The following is a 19913-nucleotide window of genomic DNA, read 5'->3' as shown; positions in this document are numbered from 1 at the left end:
AATGTACCCAGAGTAGTTTGGCTCAAAGATGGTACTTACATAATCTTTTTTTTTTTTGAAATAACAATTTGTTCAAAAAACAACTAGTAACAATTTAAATTAGCTTCAAGAACCTCAATTTGGTTTTATGTAATCTGTAGGTATACTTTGTGTTTCTTCATTCTACCCCAACATTTGCCCATGATCCTATTTGTCACTAAAATCCATTTTCTCCTTCCACAGTAATAACTGGATCTAGTTGTCCAAGAAGGGGCTACATTCCCCAGTCCCTCCTGCAGCTATAAGCAGTCATGTAACCAAGTTCTTACAAAGAATGTGAGAAATGCTATTTCACCGTATTTGCTTAAAAAAGCCTGGACTTCCACAGTTCCTCCCTTCAGACTGGCTAGAATGAAGACTACTGGAATGATCTTGGAAGCCATGTTTTGAAAATAGCATAGTCAGTGTGAACCCAGGTCCTTAAAAGATCACATGGAGAGTGATCTTGAACTGTCCAGTACTCTTGGACAGTTATGCGAGAAATCTGTTAATCTTCTCTGAGCTATTGCATTTTGGGGGGTCTCTTTGTTAAAACTATCATTACCCTAAGGCCTGATACACAAGATACAGAAGGCAGATGAAATGGGAAACTCAGATTTTCAGAAATACTGTACTGATCTAATAAAAATTAAGCTTAAAGTTTTCCATATGAAAAATAGCATTAATAGGAACCAAAGGTCACATAATATAGAAATTAGAAATTTAAAAGTTAAAAACATTTTCCTTATACAGAAAAAATTAATGTTATTTGAGGCAAGTTAACTATGAAGACAAGAAAAAAACAATACAGAGGACAAGGAAAAAGAACTTACTGTCTGTGGTGACTGTAGGTCACATGCAGCTTTAAAGTGTCAACTGGGATGACTATCACTCTTCAAATAACTTCCTATCCTAAGAAAAGCTAGCCCAAGGATAAAGGGACAAATGATAGGACAGTATTTCACAAACTACTTTATTACAAGTCACAAATCAACACCAGGCAGATCAAGGACAAAATGGGCAGATTTTGTACTTAAACCACACCAGGCCCACATGGAAATAAACACCTAACAGAATGGACTAAAGGTCATAGAAAGTAATGAGACAAATAAGAAAAAAAAAAACGACTTCCTTTCACTCTTTGCTAAACAGCTACTTCAGAACCCCTAGGTTCTCACAACAGAATGGCTACATGAAGACTTAAATGAATGTGTTGCAATTTCCTATTGCCCCATATAAAAACAGAGCCAGTACAAAAATATCTACTACTAAAAGCAGAATGCCTTTTTTTTTTAATTTTAATTTTTACAATGGTGAGTATAAGGTAATAAGTAGTTCAGAGTCCCAGGTTTGGATGAGATAAGGCATGGGCTCAGGTGTTGACTCTACCACTTACTAGGTATAGTGGTTAACCCCGATGCCATTCACATCTTACCAGTAAAAGGAGTATTCCACCTCTTTTGACACCGTTCAATAAAGCTGCAGTGATTTAATGAAATGCAGTATATAAAGTATTTATTATATGTCGAGCACTGTACTAAGAAGCCATTACTACTGTACCCTATTATACTTTCACCCCAATAGGGTTTGTTTTGTTTTTTAAAAAAATTTATAGTTGGTATTAACTTTGAAGCAGCTACACATTCCCTTTAAGTCTGGCCTTTCCAATGGTATCACCAAAAAAGCCGCATTACAGTGTTTTCTGGATTAGCCAAGTTTATCACAGGTATTTGTGTAAATTACTTCACCTCTTTACTGCTTTAATTTCTTTATAGAAATATAGCATTAAAATTCCCATTTACTTCACAAGATATCTGTGATGTACATCTATAAACACTGGTAGTCTGATATCATAAACTTTCACTGATAAAAATACAATTATGAGGATTTCTCTCATAATTCCAAGTCTGCCTACTGAACATCTTTCCCTCAATTTTCACCCTACCTTCTCTTCTTCCCTGGTAACTCTGTTCTAGCTTCATAACTCGAGTGTTCCTTCATCTGAGCATTTTTCCTCTTACCCCAGTTTTCATAAGCACCCTGAGCTTAGCTCTACCACAGCAATAACCAAGCTATGCATAAAGATTTCTTCACTTACACTAGTATTTCCTAATCTCATTCCTCTTTTGTCTAAAGGATGAAATCCTTGTAATTCTTGAAAAAAAGTATTTGGTACTAAGAAAAGAAAATGTATAGCAGCAGCAGACCTATCATCATTCTCTTGCATGCTTAGCAACAACTGTAATATTCTAAGTATTTGTACCAAAATGCATGGCTCTGTTGTTATACAACTATTTTCTAAGGGTTGTTCATGATTCTTGTACCATTAAAGACACAGGTCTTTAATATTGAACGTATAATTCAAGGTGGTAAAAGGAGGCTGCTTCCTCTTTAACCTTTAGAGCTTCAATTTGATGACTTTTTCAACAGAGCAGGACATCAGCCTGCTCTGAGACATTTGCCAGAGAATGAGAATTTGGGCAAATAAAATCACAATGAACAAGTAAATGTGTTTAGTATAAAAAAACTCTTAAGAATTAAAGAAAAATGTGGTAAAAGATACATTTGGTGAACAGTACATAATGCTTTGATCCACAAAAATGGTACTGTCCTATCGTGGATTTTCCTGGATTAGAGATAATCCACCTAACAGCACATGCCCATGTATAAGTGAAAAGACCTACAATTTCAGCAAAAGCACACATAAGTGAATCACTTTAGCAATCTAAAGAACATTTAATATCTTCTAATCTAAAGCCAAAAAGAAAAAACAGCCATCATTTGCTCATGTTTTGCAATCCAGCTTCACATTTGATTTGCTTGTCCTACTCCGATTTATTTTTCTAGATGAAGCGTCAACAATTTTTTTCTGTGACGAATAGTAAATACTCTAGGCTTTGGGGCTACATATCACGATTACTCAACTCTGCCATTGCATCATGAAAGCAGCCACAGAAATAAAGACTTGGCTATTCCAATAAAACTTTATTTACAAAAAACAGGCATTGAGCCACATTTTGACACCCTCTGTTCTAAATTATCTGTATGCTTCAGAGAAAATGAAAAAGGTTCATATGTTCAAATACATATATATATTCATATACTTAGGAGAAAGTATTTTTCTTTTTATAACTCAAATGTTTGACAGTTATAAAAAATGCACATTGCTCACCCTACAGCTAACATTAAAAAGTAAAATTTAATAATCTTTTTTAAAGCAAAGGGATCAATCACATTTAAATTTAAATGTAAACCTTTAATAGAACTATTAGCCTGATGTATCTTAATAATGGAAAGAAGATGCAAAGAAAACTAGATTCAATTGCAAGTTAGTATTTTAAATTACAAATATATAAATATTACTATTTTGAGAAAACTAAAAAAAGTGTAGTGGGGGCAGATTTCAGAAAGCAAAATCCAGAAAAGAAAGTACAAAACTAAAGTCATGGAGCAGGACACAAGTCTGCTCTGAGACATTTGCCAGAGAGTGGGAATTTTGGCAAATATAATTAAAATGAACCATTAAGTTTTTTTAGTATAAAACTCTATAAAAAGTTAAAGAAAAATGTGGTAAAAATATAATACATATGTATAATATATATAAAACCATACGCAGACTTTAGGAATGTTTCTAAGGTTTACCATTTAATAGTCCCCTACATGAAAAATACTAAGCTAAGAAATAAAATAGTAAACATAGTTGGTTTTAAAGTAATGACTTTATTAATAAATATACATCCATATGATGATGTAGATACATATCATGAACACTACTCCATTCCCATACACATAATTGCACACGAGTAGCTCAAGTTCATGGACATAAAAACATACACAGTATCTATTCAGACTTTTTACAGCAGAGGACAGCGTGCTTTTATCAGTTAATTGGTAATTATTTTCTCCATAATTATCTGTGGAAAAAAGGAAACTGTGAAAACTAAAAGAATCAAAGTGGTTTGATTACCATAAATCACACATTTGATTTACTACAGCATTAAAAATTTCAAAAATTAAACATATTATATGGAACAGCACAGATTTATCTATTTGGGGGTAGGGGAAAAAAAGCAAAGGAAAGATTTAGATACATCCTAGAGTTTAACAGCATATAGTTAAACTATAAGAAAAACAAAAATATAATAGAGTCAGTTTTTCTTATGTCCAAGGAAAAGAATGTTTTGAACATCTGTTGTGAATTCTTCTTTTTTATTATAAAGGTATCTAAAATTTAACGGTATATAGAGACGACGACCAACAGAGTAGCAGTTATCATCAGCATCTCCTTGATTGTTCTTCTAAAGCATCTTAGGATACAAAGGAGAAGTCTGATGTTTTTTTCCCTTCAGCTCATACACTGTAGTTATTCTTACACTGAAAGGACTACCTTTAACCTAATAAAATGGATCCAGATTTTCTTTTTCCTCTTTAACTCAGAGAAGTTATTCTTATTTCATGAAAATGTGCATGTTAACTCACACAAACACCAGTTTAGAATAAACATTACTGACAGTGTTTCTTTTAAAAAGCAAATTAAAAAATAGAAAGATTTTTTAAATCTAACTGAAACACTGATTTAAGAAATGTCCCCAAATATTAAAAGTTAACCATATACTACTGTTTTTTCCAATATGTTGTGCCATATTTTTAAAAATATCCAATGCAAAACTCCAAAGATAGTATCAAAATCATCCCATACTAAAGATTAGTTATGCAAGGTTATATCTGTCAAAAAATGTAAATTTCCTATGTATTAGCTCATTATGTTAATATGATAATAATAAATAAAGCATGTTAAAATATTTTTTAAAGAACAGAGTAAAACAAACTTACTTGAATAGCAGATCATGTTCTGACCAAGATTTAATATAGAATAATGAAACCTATTTTGTGAAGAACAGAATTACACAGTATAAAATTAGCAATTTACCTTTCAAGGAACAATCTTACAGTCAGGGGAAAGTTCAGTTCTCCCAATTGACTGCAAAGCATAAGTAACTGTTTAACATGCTATTTCAGTGTTTATCATGACAAGAAACAGTGTTACAAAAGATGCACAATGTAGTTTTTAGATTATATAGAAGTAAAAATATTTTATATTTTAAGACTTCATTCATTTTATCATTTAGATGTCTTTCTCTTCAGCATGGCACCAGTAAACTGTTCACAAGGAGAAAATTAAGTGGAATCAGGAGGTGCTCACCAGTGTATAGATCTAATACTCCAGGTAACCAACCACTCACATGAACAGCAAATTCAGATTTCTAAATCGTGTTATTCATTCACAATTGCAGCCATTCTTCCCCTTTTTTCCAGGGAGATAGCTCCTAATATTAATAAACACTGTTAGGAACATACCTCCTTTTGTTGATTTCACCGTCTCATAAACATGTGTACAAAATTCATTATACAATAATACACCTGCTTTATCTTCTGACACACAGCACCACTGGAGTAGATGTGCTAGGGGTGGGAGGAGGGTGAGGAAGATGAACATAGTATGTGTAACAAAATCAAGAATGGAAATAAATTGAAAGGGAAATGTCAAATGGACTTACTATAAAACACAACATGCAACCAATCTCTTGACAATGGCATATATTATTCTAGGGTAGAACAATTAAACAACTGTCTTCAGGAACTAGTTCAAAAAAGGACTTCTAAGCAGCCAACATCATCTTGAGAAACAGCTACATGACAGATTCATAATGAAAGTGGATAGATGAGCACATGAAAAAAGAGGTAAGCATTTATGTATGTCAGAAGTTATACTGTTCTGAGTAAATTATTAAGTTTTTTATTTTAAGCCTCAACAAGAAGAAACTCTTGTAGCAATTTAGCTGCCAGAATGTTATAACTGATTATGTAGTCATCCAACATTATTCTCTATGCTTTGTGCCATGCTAAAATTGTTGAGGTCACTGTCTTAGATGCCAGTGCACACAAAGTTCCCACATATAATGCAACACCTCTTACTGTAAAGAGCAGCATAAAGTCCAGCTCACTGTGTCAGGCATCACTGGAACACCTGAAGGCTTGCTGCTTTTTTCCTGATAAAAAAGGTATGAAACATGACATCTATTTGCAATCAGAGTTTGTATTAACTGAGAGCAAGCCCAAACAATACAATATATACCCTTCTAAAATTTTAATTATTTTAAAACCATTTGGGTTCTGCAAATCTATATTATAATCTCAAAGGCATTAAAACTGCAAGTACATACATTGTAACATTAAAGTTCAGTGGAATTTTTTTCAAATCCAAAGTTTGTAATAATTCATTTAGAACAAAGGCTGAATAAATAAAATGTATATTACCAAGGAATATAACATTCAAAAGGAGGGAAAAAGAGATTTTCCTCTATCCCTCTCATACATATTTACCTAATATTCCCAATATTTTTTTCTTTTCTATCTATTTCACATGAAGTGGTCTCATTAGAGCCACAAGCAGATTTTTAATTAAACTAACCAACATATTTTCACATGTTTCATGCATAGATGGATTCCCATATATTTCTTAATATTTGAGTTCTGACTGTCAGGAAACTGCATTCTGTTTATACCAGTTTTACAGTCTACCATTAAATTTATGTCCTTTGGTAGATATAAACCTGAAAAAACAATAAGTGCTAATGCAATGGGGAAAATTTAAAAAAAAAAATAATATTCTGAATAAATGCGCAATACCAATAAATGTTTTTAAATATGTTTTAAAACCCACTAACTATATGAAAGGCAAAAGGTAGTGACTAACTATATGCAGACCTTAGGAATGTTTCTATTATAGTAAATATGCTATTTTCAGAATTACTGTACTGCAATAAAATGTAATGCTCATAAAATACTTTGATTGTTCTGTAAATATGAATTATTTGCAGTGTTTGGTATATATGCTCTAGGTAATTAAAAAATATAAAACATAAATACTGAAAGGCAGACATTAAAAAATACTCCTAGGAGTAATGCTTAAATCAATTAATGACATGTAGATCATAAATAAGCTGCTTAAACTTAGAACATTAAAAATAAGATTTTTAATATTCCAAGTCTATGGAAATACCAAACCATACAAATATCTGTGTCCTGTCTCATGAAAATAAATGTTATAAAAACTCACAGCCATTACCTCAAGTAATCATAAGTCATTAGTTTGCTTTGCTCCATCAGTTAAAAACACTTCCAGATAGTATCTTTATTATATCATAGGCTTGCTTCAGAAACTAACAGGTAAAATGGTTTCAGTTGTTTAGCGCATAAAGCATCTATTTAGAAAGGCCCACCAGTAGTAATGAAACATAAGACATAACCATAACTCTAAAGGAAAAGCAAAAATGATTTAGTTAGGTGTTACACTTAACATATGTACAAATACAATGCCACTGCTCATGCCCTGAGTGCATTTGTCAGTGTGTGGCAGCTTCTGAGCAAAAGCAGAAAAAAAAACAGGAAAGTAAATTAGGAAAGCCCAGGCCACAAAATCATGTATATCAAAATAAGACCAAAAAGCTTTGGAATTACTCACACAATCTTCCTTCTAAACCTGGCCCTCCTATCCTGCCTCATTCACTCATTGGGTGGCTTGACTTCATTGCTGGTTTCCTCTACCCCATGAACTGCTCTGCCATGCATCATAGGGTAAGGAAAAGCAGCAGTGCCACAGCCATAACCAAGATCGGCAGGACGGGATCGAGCTTTAATGCTACCTGGAGGTCTCCCTGGGCTGACTTTGTATCCCGCAGCTTTAGTTGTACCCAAAGGTCTGCCTGGACTTGTCTTAAATCCAGCCGCTTTGGTGGTTCCCAAGGGTCTCCCTGTGCTGGTCCGGTATCCCGCTGATTTGGTGGTTCCTGAAGGTCGGCCACGCTTACCAGATCGGTTGAGATTTTTCTTTTTCTTTAGTTCATCTTTTATCTCTATGCTTCTGCCACTTGTAGTCTGCAAGTGTGTTTCATTTAATGGATCTTGTCTCTGACAAACCATCAGTTTGTGGCTCACTGTGGTGTGGCTGTATTTGCTTGGCTGGGAGGAATATATGTCAAACTGATCAGCAGCTCTCATGGCATCTTCATTGAGGCAGGAAGGCTTGCCAGGCCCACAGAAAGCTGGATTACTGCTGGCAACAGGATGCATCATTTTCTACCAAAAATAAAGACATATGCATAAATATATATACACAAATATATATTTATATGATGGCATTTAGTGGGAAAATTGTCTATCAACAAGCATGTAGGCTACCTAAACTAAGACTGAAAGGCAGGACTCCAGACCACTTATAAACAAGCATCTGCAAGTTCAAAGATACTTGTTTTTCTCAATTTAATCATGGGTAAGAACAAAAACCATACAAGATAATGCAATATAATACTGGTTTAGTAGCTATACTGTATTCTGCTTCAAAACCAGAAAAGTATACAAGAATAAAATAAATTTGATATATTTTGTAGGCTCTTTGATTCTAGGTTACTAAACCCCAAAAGGTTATCAGTGAAGACAAGAACTCAGCTAACATGATTCTTTTTTCAGTTTGTCTAACATCCTTATAGTGCCTAGCTTTGGCCTTTTTTTCCATACAAGTATACTACTTCTGACCTGATCAGTTTCCAAAAGGTCAACACTTCCTCATCATTATTATGATTTATTATTTATACAGAACTCTGAGTGTATGTTACACCTTACATAAGTGAAGTGTGCCAAGCAAAGAACATAATCTCTTGGCCCATGATACTAACTCATTTCAAACTGAGCTATCTAAACAGAAGTCAGTAACAATACAAAGAGTATAAAAAGGTTTCTACTAGCTAAAATAAATGAACATTTATACAATAAAGCTGAGACATACTACAAAAATATGAATAACAACTAAAAAGTAAAATGCCTCCTGTTTTGAAGGTGTGGTCATCAAAACGAAAGGTTGAATGTGTAACTCTTGCTTATTCCCTTCATTATAAATATATTATGGATCTTTTTCCTTATAGGAGCTCTGTGACTTCTTAACCAACGGACCATAGTCTGTTTCATCTGTGAGGACATCCCTGTGATTTTTCCCCTCTTCATAAAGAACGTATTAAAAACCACCATCATAACAAGCCAGCTCTAAATAGACATATCATTTTGTCACACAGAAATGAAAGCTTATAGAAACGGCAGTATTATAGTGCAACGAGGTTAGAGAGATAAAGGCATTGGTTCCAATTCAGATTTAGAAAAGGAGTCACAAATGTATATTAAAGTCAGTACCTTTCATAAAGAGGAAATTTCACTAAGACCTAAGTTATGAAAATAGGTATTCCCAGAGGCCAAGAACAGAAAATTAATGTGAACCAAATCACTGTAAACTTATTTCAGTTTATAAAGGCAAAGGAAATGGGAATCAAGGCACAGAATTCTGTTAAATTACTAAATATTCACTGAGAATCAAAAATTCAAAGCTGTTGCCCAGCTGGTTTAAAGCCTTGGCTTAAAGCCTTACCTACGGAGTGAAAACATCTGTAGTAAGAAGCAGTCTTATAGATGAGAACATAAAACAAGACTGGCTAACTAATAAAGTATCAGTGGCAGAGAGAGTTCAAATAGAGTCGAGAGGCTACTCGGGATGTGGCTCTTATGCAAGCTTCAGTTAGACCTTGCCACCTATCTTAACTTGCCAACCCCCAATTAGGACCATTCCAGCCAATTCTAAAGAACACCTAGGGCAATATATAATATTCCACAAGGGTTCCATGCACTAGAGTAACTTTCTAGAAACCTGCAACCTCTAGATAAGTCCTGAAACCTAGCCCAGCCTTTCCAGAACATCAGATAGTTCCATCTCCCTACCCCATATTAGTGACAGACCCTTCCAATATGAAAAATTTAGAACTGCCATAGCCCAAACACTGCTAAAGAGAGGGATGGAAAGATCAAAGATGATAGTGGAGTTATACAAAGAATATAGGATTTAACAAATAAGTTTGAATGTTGAATCATTAAATTGATACTTCCTTTAGTCTCTAGTATTTTAGAACAGCTAGAAGTAAATAAAATTGTGGAACTGTAACCCATGCCAAACTCTGAAATCTGTTCTATAACTAATTGGGATGCTGTGCTTTGAAATTTATAGCTTTTTTGTATTTATGTTATTTTTCACAAAAAAAGAAGGAAAAAAAGTTGTATGTGATGATAAAAAAATATTTAAGCCCTCTAGCCTCCTATATTATGGAGCAGCTAGAAAGAAAATATGAGAGGATCATATGGTAGCCCATGGTAAACTCTGAGATCTGTCCTATAACTATTTGTTGAAGAGTGCTTTGAAAACGATTGCTTTTTTATTTCTTTGCTTTGTATATATGTTATACTATACAATAAAAAAAGTAAAAAAAAAAACAACAAGACTGGGCTAAATACAAATATTAAGAAGAGTAACTCTCTCACTCCCCAAGGCTATACAGATAACTAGGTTATTAATTATTACTTATTAATAGTTTTTGAGCATAGAATAGTTTTCTATGTTCCAGGCAATAAGCTTGGCACTTTCCACATTATCTGATTTGTTCCTCACCACAACCCTCTGAGGAATATACTATTACCAGCTCTATTTTACAGAAACTGAGGCACTGACTTTAAGCAACTTGCCATGATCACATTAGGAAACAGGTAAAGCCAAATATGAATTCAGGTAATCTGAATTCAGAACCAACAATTACAGTATAGCATACAGCTCGGTTTCTCAAGAGCAGCATTACTGTCATTTGGGCCAGGTAAGTCCGGTGTGGAGGGTGGAAGTGGCGTGTCCTGTTCATTGTAGAATGTTTAGCAGCATCTCTGAATACCACCTTCTAGAAACATACACACCCCATTTATGACAGCTAAAATTACCTACAGATATTGCCACGTGTTCCCTAGGGACAAAAATCTTCCCTTTCCATATCCTTTCCCTCATGAGAATCACTCAGCTATACTAAAATGAAAACATAAGCTTCAACTTAAAATATTCCTGTTTGAGTTTTTATTCACCTCTTAAGCCTCCAGCTTTCCAAATATCCAGAAAACCCTTTTGTTGGTAACGTCTACAAAGACAAATAGGGAGACTTGCTTTCCAAATCAAAGGAAAGTCAATGTTGGGATTTGTGAGAAAACCAACCACATCGTCCTCCCCTTTAAGTTATAAACTAATTGAGAAATAGATACAGCAATAATAATAGGAATCAAAATATCAGTTTATTGCCAATACAGTTGAACTAAAGACACATGTAAATGCAAGGAGACACACACTCAGATCTATGAGCTGATTATAAGAGATTATAAGAAAATAGTAACTCCTTTACAACCTTATTCAGACATCATCTTGCTGGAAAGTAGCAGTATTAAAAAAGTAGAATGGTATTTCTCTTCAACAGGTAGGGCTGCCAGTAAAGGGAGAAAATTACAATCTGCTTCAGTGCTTTACAGCTTATGCCTTTTCAGTTCCTATCACTAATTTATCAAAACCTTCTCTATGGACTTTAATTCCTTTACTATATATTCTCTTAATACAACAGAACATTGACGATCTAGTAGCACTCTGTTTATGCAGCATCTTTGCTTACATTAGGCTTTAAAGCAAGTTGCTGCCACATATCCTTTACTCAGAGATACTAACCTACATTAAAAAAAAACACCATTAAAAAAAATTAGACCACCGACTTAAGAACAAAAAACGCATCCATCTCCAATTCCTTTCATCTTTCCAGGAATTCTTGCATTCAGTTTGTATTCTGTTAATATGCTTCTGACACGGCTCCCATTTATTAAGGAACAACTGCATGCAAAATACTATTCTAAACACTGGGACACAAAACAGAAAGAAATAAAATGTTTACTCAAATGGAAAGACAATGAGACTGACTAAAAGAATGTTTCTAAAGGGCAGGTCTTATATAGGTTCCGTATTTTTCTTCTCTGCTTCTGCCAAGATATCAGTACATTATTTTGTTTACTTAACTGATTATCAAACTGGACAAGGAATTTAGTATGACAAATACTTGTCATCATACACTGGATATATATCAGTATATATGCAGTATTTGCATACACAAGTTATCAACCCTACATCTAACAATGCCTTCTTCCTCCCACCTCAAGGCTTGCCATATTCATAAAATCTCTGTTTCCATACTAGAGTACAAATTTCAATGAAAACAGGCAGGCCACACTTCTTAAGAAAAGAATCGTTATAAAGAGTACATTTCTGGACTGAATGGAAGCAAGAGTTATAGAATAGACTGTGCAGCTACCAACGTTTAAAGATCATCCTTTAATATGGTTTCCGAAATGTAGTCAACTAAGAGCTTCTACACATAATAACTGAAACCAAATAAGAATTTTTAAAACTCGCAATCTGGAAAGTTGTTTACTGTATGTGTTTAGCATCCAAAGTCTAGGTACACCATTCTTAATGGAATAATTCCTTTCCCTTTTCTTGAATGTGGCAGTCATCTCTGTCAATATAAAGAACTATAACTATTTTTAGTAACTTCACAAACAATTCAGAAGCTTTCTAAACATGGAGAAAACGTTCCTTTCAAGCAACCCAAGCTATCTCTTCTTCCATAGATCAAACATCACATAATTTCCAAAGAGATTTATTGCAGGCCACTTGTTTAAATATTATATATAATCATACGCAATTTTATAATTGTAAATGATATGTCAATTTGCGACCCACCTTAATTGCTCTCAAAGTCTATTCAGCAAAGACTACAACAATATCAGTCACTCTGCACGCTGCCCCACTATGGAAAGTTTTTGATACAAGGACAGAAAATAAATAACGGCCTTCTTTGTCTTCTTTCTATTCCTTAATTGTGCCCTACGGCAGTTTCCTCGGTGCCAGAATCCTTCTGATTTGATATATGGCGTTTAAAAATGCATTACCCTGTTGTGCCAGAAAGCGATTACTAATGTGTCAGCACTAACAAGTTTGCAGAAGATACACGCCCAAACTAGAGAAAGGGTACTGTATCCCCCAAAACTCAAAATCCACGGCCCGCTGTCCGTCCGCTCGGAGTTCCGCCAGCTGTAGATGTGTAAGTCCATAGTCACTCCGTATAGACACCAATCTCAAAACCCAGGAGGCTTTTAAAGGGAGCAGACCGGTTTGCTGATTTTGATCTCTCAAAGAAAAGAAAGGGAGACCCAACCCCCCCCCCCTCCTCGTCTCAGGAGGAATCTTCCCCCAGTAATGGCTCCACACCAAGTGAAGAGCAGGCTATGTCCGGAACACCTCTCACTCTCCGGGCTAGGCCAGAGCCCCTCCTCAAGCACAGGTCGGAGACCTCTCCTCACCAGCTAAGCATCCCCGGGTCTCGCCGTCTCCCTGTCTTCTCCACAAGCGCCCATCGGATTCTGCTCCGGGCCAGGCTGACTAGGCTGCGCTCGCCCACCTACCTCAGCCGCTAGTGGCCTGGCCCCTCAGCGCGTCCAGGGGCTTCCCATCCGCTGGGAACCTCAGGCTGGCGCCGCTCCCTCCCCAGCTCGCTGCCTCTGCAGGGCGGGGAGAAGAGTCCAAGGCAGAGGGGCAGGCAGGAAGGGGAGCGGCAGCGAGATAAATGCTGCCTTCTACCTACGTCCACGGCCACCGCGGAGGGTCCCGCCCCGGACACAGGAAGAAGAGGCCACCAAAACCTCGCAGAGCGAGAGACAGCGTACGCGAGCTCGCAAGAAACGCGCGCACGCACGCACGCATCGCGAGAGTGGGACAGGAGGCGGGGCTTAGGCCTGAGCCGCGCAGGTTCTCGTGGGGGCGTTTTGCTACTTCGGTTGTAGGAAGCGACGGTAAAGGGTGTTACCTTCACAAGTACCCTATGTAGAATTACTACTGATTTCATTTCTCTGACTGCAGTACTAACATGTGTTGGAGTCAGAATCTGAAAAAAGCAACCTCATTCTTGTGCATTTAATCGCGGTTGGCAAAAAAGATTAATGCTTCGTTCGGGGTGCTGCCTAAAGTTGCTTATGGGTGAGACCACCAGCAGCAAATAAAATAGGTAATATTCTAATAATATGGGGTGTTGGGGCCCACTGGCATATGACCAAGTGAAAGCCTCATTTCGTGGACCACTAAGTTTTCTCATACTTGGCTCCTTAGAATTTACATATTACTCATTCCCCATTTCACCATCACTGGAAGGAATTGTTCTGTAAAAAGAGCACCTATATTTATTGTGAGATTTCTGGCGTATCAACTATTCCATACAAAACTACTAGCAGAAAGTATTCGTTTCTCCAGTCCTTCATTCAAGACATTTTCTTTGCCACTATTATTGTAAACCCCCAAGCGTTGAAGTCTCTGTCAGCCTGGAACCTGCAGTAAAAAAGATGTGGAGCATTGAACTCAAATCCCAAAGCAGAATGGACAGATCTGGTAAAGAATTTAAACTTGCCAAAAGAAAGAACGCTTTTGAATTCAGCTACTGAATTCAAATACCCTAAACCCTTGGAATACCATGCCTAATTAAGAGTGCTTTTGTTTACCTGGGGCCTTGGGTCACTCCAGGTAGTCAGACGTTGTAATTTAGGTGGGGACTTAAGGTCACTTGGTATCATTAGACCACCTGAGAGGGTGGAGAGTACAATCGGCCACGCGGGCAGACAATCGTTACCTATGTGCTGGAACCACAATAAAAATTCTGGACACTGAGGCTCGGTGAGCTTCCACGATTGGCAATACCCCCATGCCTACTGCCACATCATTGCCAGAAAAGTCATGCTGTCCACGATTCTAAAGGGAGAAAACAACTGGAAGCTCTCTATCTGGAATTTTCTTGCCTCACACATCTCTTCCCTTGGCTGATTTTAAGTTGTATCTTTTAGCTGTAATAAACCTAAGAGTGATCTGGGGATTCCTGAACTTATAATTGATGTAAGAAGTGAGCGTAGTCTACTTGTTGACTGTGCTCATCATTGGTCTAACTTTGCATTAGGGGATTAAGAGAAAGTGCCAGGAGAACACACTACTTGTAACAATCATGGAAAATGGACTTAAGAGGAAGTGAATTCTGACATGAAATTTATGGTTTTATCACACTGTAAATCCTTTATCAGACTTTCTAATAATCAGAAAAGTTTGTTACATTACAGTGCTGTCACTGCATTGGGGAAGGGAACAAGGGAAAGCAACATCAATAGGTAAATAAAGCACAGGAATTTAGCCTCAGAGGGAAGCAATGAAATTGTTAGAGGTAACTAAAAAGAAGTGGTGAAGTGAAGGTGGGATGGGCAGAAGTTCAAAATACCAGAGAGAAGGCAAACATTCCCTGGGAACTTCAGGAGTACATGAAGAGGGCCCTAGATTTTCGAAGTAATGGGTTTAGGTGCTAATTGTGATTATTTTGATACTGGTAAAAGGAAGGGTAACCCTTGGAAACATAGGCTGGAAATGTAACATGCCCTCAGGTTGTGAAGACAGCTATCAGGCTCTTCTTAATCTTCTCCAGGCGCACTATACTTAGATTTTTATATTATTCTCTCCTAAAAATTAAGAAAAATGTTCAAAATTCACATTCAAGCTTTAGGAGCCTTCAAACAACACAGATCTAAGGCTTAACATTGTTGGGATCATTAATCTTAGCAAATGCTTTCAGTGTTTTTAGCTTTACAGTAGCGCTAATTTTTGGTTTTTAGTAGTGACTTGCTGTCCCAGTAAGTATGACACCAGTAGGATTCAGCCAGCTTATTGTGTAAACATTGGACAAGCATGTTGGTAAGGTACACTGTGTCTTCTAATTTAAAACACTATGCTAAAGAACACCTAGGGCTCCATCTAACATTCTACCAAGGTCCCATGCACTATGATTACTTTCTAGAAATCTACGACCTCCAGTTGGGTTCCCAGGCCAGGTAAGTCCTGAAACCCAGAAAGGCCAACCTCTCCAAGAATATCAACTAGTTCCATTCCCCTATCCCATATTATCAACACTACTTTTCAACATGAAAAAGTTAGTAAGGGCAGAGCCCAAATACCCTTAAGATTGGGAGAAGGGTCAAAGAAGGAGAAATTATAACAGAGAAGATAGGATTTAACAAATGAATATGACTGCTGAATCATTATATCAATATTTCTTTTAGTCTCCAGTGTCTTGGAACAGCTAGAAGTAAAAATCTAAAATTGTGGAACAGTAACCCATACCAAACCTGAAAACTGTTATATAATTACTTGTTATAATGTACTTTGAAATGTATTGCTTTTTTGTATAGATGTTATATTTCATAATAAGAACTGTTTTAAAAAATAAAATGAAAGAACCCTAAAAAAGAAACAACACTGTGAAAGATTTGGCAAGAAAACACCAACTGAATGTGCTATGGATCCTGAAGAGAGAGAAATAGTAATTTTGACAAACAGTATGCTGCTTAAGCCACATCATTTATGTACTCTTCAGGTTGTTATTACTATTTAAGTGTAATAATTTATATCAGGATCTACAGTTTCTAAACAAACAAAATACTCATCTGTCAGGAAAACAGATGCTGACTTGAAAAACAGTTACAATCTGGTCCCTTCAACAGCAGAGTGCAAATCGTAAAAGTAGATAGGCATATTCTAATGGTAATGCTCTCTGATAAGAGTTTCCCAAACTGAAGAGAGTTAAAACATATATTCCACATTTTATTTTTCTATGTTTCATTGGCTTTGGACAGATAGGCTTTAGAGTGAAGAGATGTGGATTTAAATCCTAGGTCTGCCATTTATAGATTGTGTGACTATGGACAAGTTACTTAGTGAATTCAATTCAACAAATACTTACATTCTAGTGGGGTAGACAAATAATAAGAGATCATCAGAATACAGCATTAAATGTAATGAGAAGGATAGGACTTGGGTTTTTTCATGTCTCAGGTTGGTCTTAATGAGGTGCTACATAGAGTACACATCACATATACAATGTACAACTAATGCTGAATGTAGAAGCTTTGTCAAGAGCAGCGCCATTTATCATCACTTCCATTACATGAACACACTTTTTTGGGGGGGGGGGGGGGAAGGTACATGGTCCAGAAATTGAACCCAGGTCTTCCGCATGGAAGGGAAGTATTCTACCACTTAACCACCTCCTCACCCCTTTTGAATGCCATTGTTTGACTTATCTCCCAAAATATTTTCTTCCAAGAATACACCCTTGAACTATAATGTAGACTGAATCCCATGATTTTCATTACTTCTCCAACAGATTCAGGTTCGCCCAGCGTAGCTGAGACTATATAAAGTCAAGTCACCAGTTAATGTTTATTTTAACACTGTTGTTTTTTATTTACAGTTTTATTAACTGTAAAATTATATAATAAAAATGAACAGTTTTATTAACTGTAAAAATAAAAATCATGGGGGGACCACTGTGGCTCAGCAGGCAGAGTTCTGGCCTGTCATGCCACAGACCCGGGTTCAATTTCCAGTGCCTGCCCATGTAAAAAAAAATAAAAAATAAAAATCACAAGAGTAACTTTCCAAAACCTACAAACTCCAGACAGGTTCCTGGACCAGATAAGTCCTGAAATGTAGAGGGGCCAGGCCTTCCAGAACATCAACTAGTTCATCCTCCTATCCCTTATTATCAACAGCCCCTTCCAACTTGAAATAGTTAAAATACCCCTAAAGAGTGGGAGAAAGATTAAAAGTGATGGTAGAGTTACACAAAGAAGTTTGGGTATAACAATGAGTATGAGGGCTGAATCGTTAAACTGATATTTCTTTTAGCTACAAGTACCTTAGAACAGCTAGAAATAAAAACCTAAAATTGTGGACTTGAAACCCATACCAAACTCTGAAATCTACAACTAATTGTTGAGATATACTTTGAAATTGATTGCTTTTATGCATATATGTTTATTTAAGGAGAAGGAGGAGTATAACAGAGAAGATGGGATTTAACAAATGAGTATGACTGCTGAATCATTATATTGGTATCTGTTGGTCTCCAGTGTCTTAGAGCAGCTAGAAGAAAAAATGAAAAATCGTGGAACTGTAATCCATACCAAACTTTAAAAAAAAAAATCCTGAACATCAGGATTTTGGTTTGAAGCTGTTACGTATCTCAGAAAAAGCCAGGTTATTTTAATCCATTCCTGTTGGTACAGACCTGTTATGGGTGGGACCTTTTGGTTAGGTTATTTCAATGGAGACGTGACCCACCCCACTCAAGGTGAGTCTTAATTCTTTTACTGAGTCTTTTATAAGAGGATAAAGGACACAGGAAAAGCCCAGAGAGCTCAGAGAGAAAGAACCAGTGAAGTCTGGAGACAGAAAAGCTCCAGAGAAGCTAAGAGAGGACCTACAGAGGAAGCCACTGGAACCAGAAGCTGAAGGCAATGAAACCTGGGTGTAAAGAACCAGCAAATGCCAGCCATATGCCTTCCCATGTGCCAAAGGTATCCTGAATGCCAACAGACTGTCTTCAGAGTCCAGCTATCATCCTGTTGATGTCTTAATTTGAGCATTTTCATGGCCTTAGAATTTTTTTTCTAATTGCTTAGAGCAATTTTAGGTTTACAGAAAAATCAAAGTACAGAATGCTCATACTCCCTCTTCTCTCTCTCTTTCACACATACATACTTTTCACTATTTTCTAACATTTTGGATTAATGTGGTATTTTTATTACTACTGATGAAACATTATTTTTTAAACTTTTTTTACTGTATAATATAACATATATACAAAGCAAAGAAGGAAAAGAGCAAGTTTTCAAAGCATTCTTCAACAAGTAGTTTACAGGACAGATCCCAGAGTTTGTCATAGGCTACCATACCATCATCTCAGATTTTTCCTTCTAGCTGCTCCAGAACATAGGAGGCTAGAAGGAATAAATACTTGTGTATCATCACAATTGACTTTTTTTTTTCTTTTGTGAAAAATAACCTATATAGAAAAAGCAATACATTTCAAAGCACCACACAACTAGTTGTAGAACGGATTTCATAATTTGGTATGAGTTACAATTCCACAATTGAAGGTTTTTACTTCTAGCTGCTCTAAGATACTGGAGACTAAAAGAGATATCACTTTATTGATTCAGCAATCATATTCATTTGTTAAATCCTACCTTCTCTGTATAGCTCCACCATCATTTTTGATCTTTCTATCCCTCTCTTTGGGAGTGTTTAGGCTATGACCATTCTAATTTTTGCATGTTAGAAGGGTCTGTCACTAATATGGGGTAGGGAGATAGAAATAGCTGATGATCTGGAGAGCCTGGGCCCTCTAGGTTTCAGGACTTATCTGGTCCAGGGACCCATCTGGAGGTTGTAGGTTTCTGGAAAGTTATTCTAGTGCCTGGAACCCTTGTGGAATCTTATATATTGCCAAAAGTGTTCTTTAGGATTGGTTGGAATGGTTTTGGTTGGGATTTGGCAAGTTATGGTAGGTAGCAATGTCTAACTGAAGCTTGCCTAAGAGTCACCTCCAGAGTAGCCTCTTGACTCTATTTGAACTCTCTCAGCCACTGATACCTTATTTGTTACACTTCATTTCCCCCTTTTGGTCAGGATGGAATTGCTGATTCTAGGGTACCAGGGATGGGTTAGGGAGACTTTCACCCCTGGATGTCATGTCCCACATAGCGGTGAGGGCAATGATTTCACTTGCAGAGCTGGGCTTAGAAAGAGTAACGCAGCCTTAGATTTTTTAACTTATAAGCTAATATATCCCCATGTTAAAAGCCAGTCAATCAGTGCGGACAATCAAAGCTATAGGCTGAGCCCCCAATCTTGGGGTTTGTTCATATGAAACTTAACCCCTCAAAGGACAGGTCAAGCCTACTTAAAAATTAGGCATAAGAGACACCCCCAAGAGAACCTCTTTGTTGCTCAGATGTAGCCTCTCTCTCCAGCCAACACAACAAGCAAACTCATCACCCTCCCCTGTCTTCGTGGGACAGGA

At 36.5% G+C, this 19913-nt stretch overlaps 1 protein-coding gene across 4 annotated transcripts; it reads right to left on the bottom strand.

Moving 5' to 3' along the window:
- Nucleotides 1–3718: 3718 nt before the first annotated feature.
- Nucleotides 3719–13712, bottom strand: C20H5orf24 (chromosome 20 C5orf24 homolog). Of its 4 annotated transcripts, XM_077138500.1 has the most exons (3): nt 13429–13698; nt 7725–8157; nt 3719–6068 (listed from the first exon to the last, which is right to left on the bottom strand). In XM_077138500.1, the coding sequence occupies exons 2-3, from the start codon at nt 8152–8154 to the stop codon at nt 6028–6030; spliced, it is 471 nt and encodes a 156-aa protein (XP_076994615.1). In that variant the 5' UTR covers nt 8155–8157; nt 13429–13698; the 3' UTR covers nt 3719–6027. The 4 variants fall into 4 exon arrangements, with proteins under 4 accessions (XP_076994615.1, XP_076994614.1, XP_076994613.1 ...); XM_077138499.1 differs by having other exon boundaries at nt 3719–8157; nt 13608–13712; XM_077138498.1 differs by having other exon boundaries at nt 3719–8157; nt 13327–13700.
- Between the last annotated feature and the right edge of the window lie 6201 nt (nt 13713–19913).

The sequence above is a fragment of the Tamandua tetradactyla genome, chromosome 20, assembly GCF_023851605.1.
Source record: "Tamandua tetradactyla isolate mTamTet1 chromosome 20, mTamTet1.pri, whole genome shotgun sequence".
NCBI lineage: Eukaryota > Metazoa > Chordata > Mammalia > Pilosa > Myrmecophagidae > Tamandua > Tamandua tetradactyla.
Note: the sequence above shows the minus strand (reverse complement) of the source record. Positions and strands in the feature narration are given on the sequence as shown.

Excerpts from the sequence above, each read along its gene's own strand:
- C20H5orf24 (XM_077138499.1), bottom strand. The coding sequence starts at position 8,154 with ATGATGCATCCTGTTGCCAGCAGTAATCCAGCTTTCTGTGGGCCTGGC.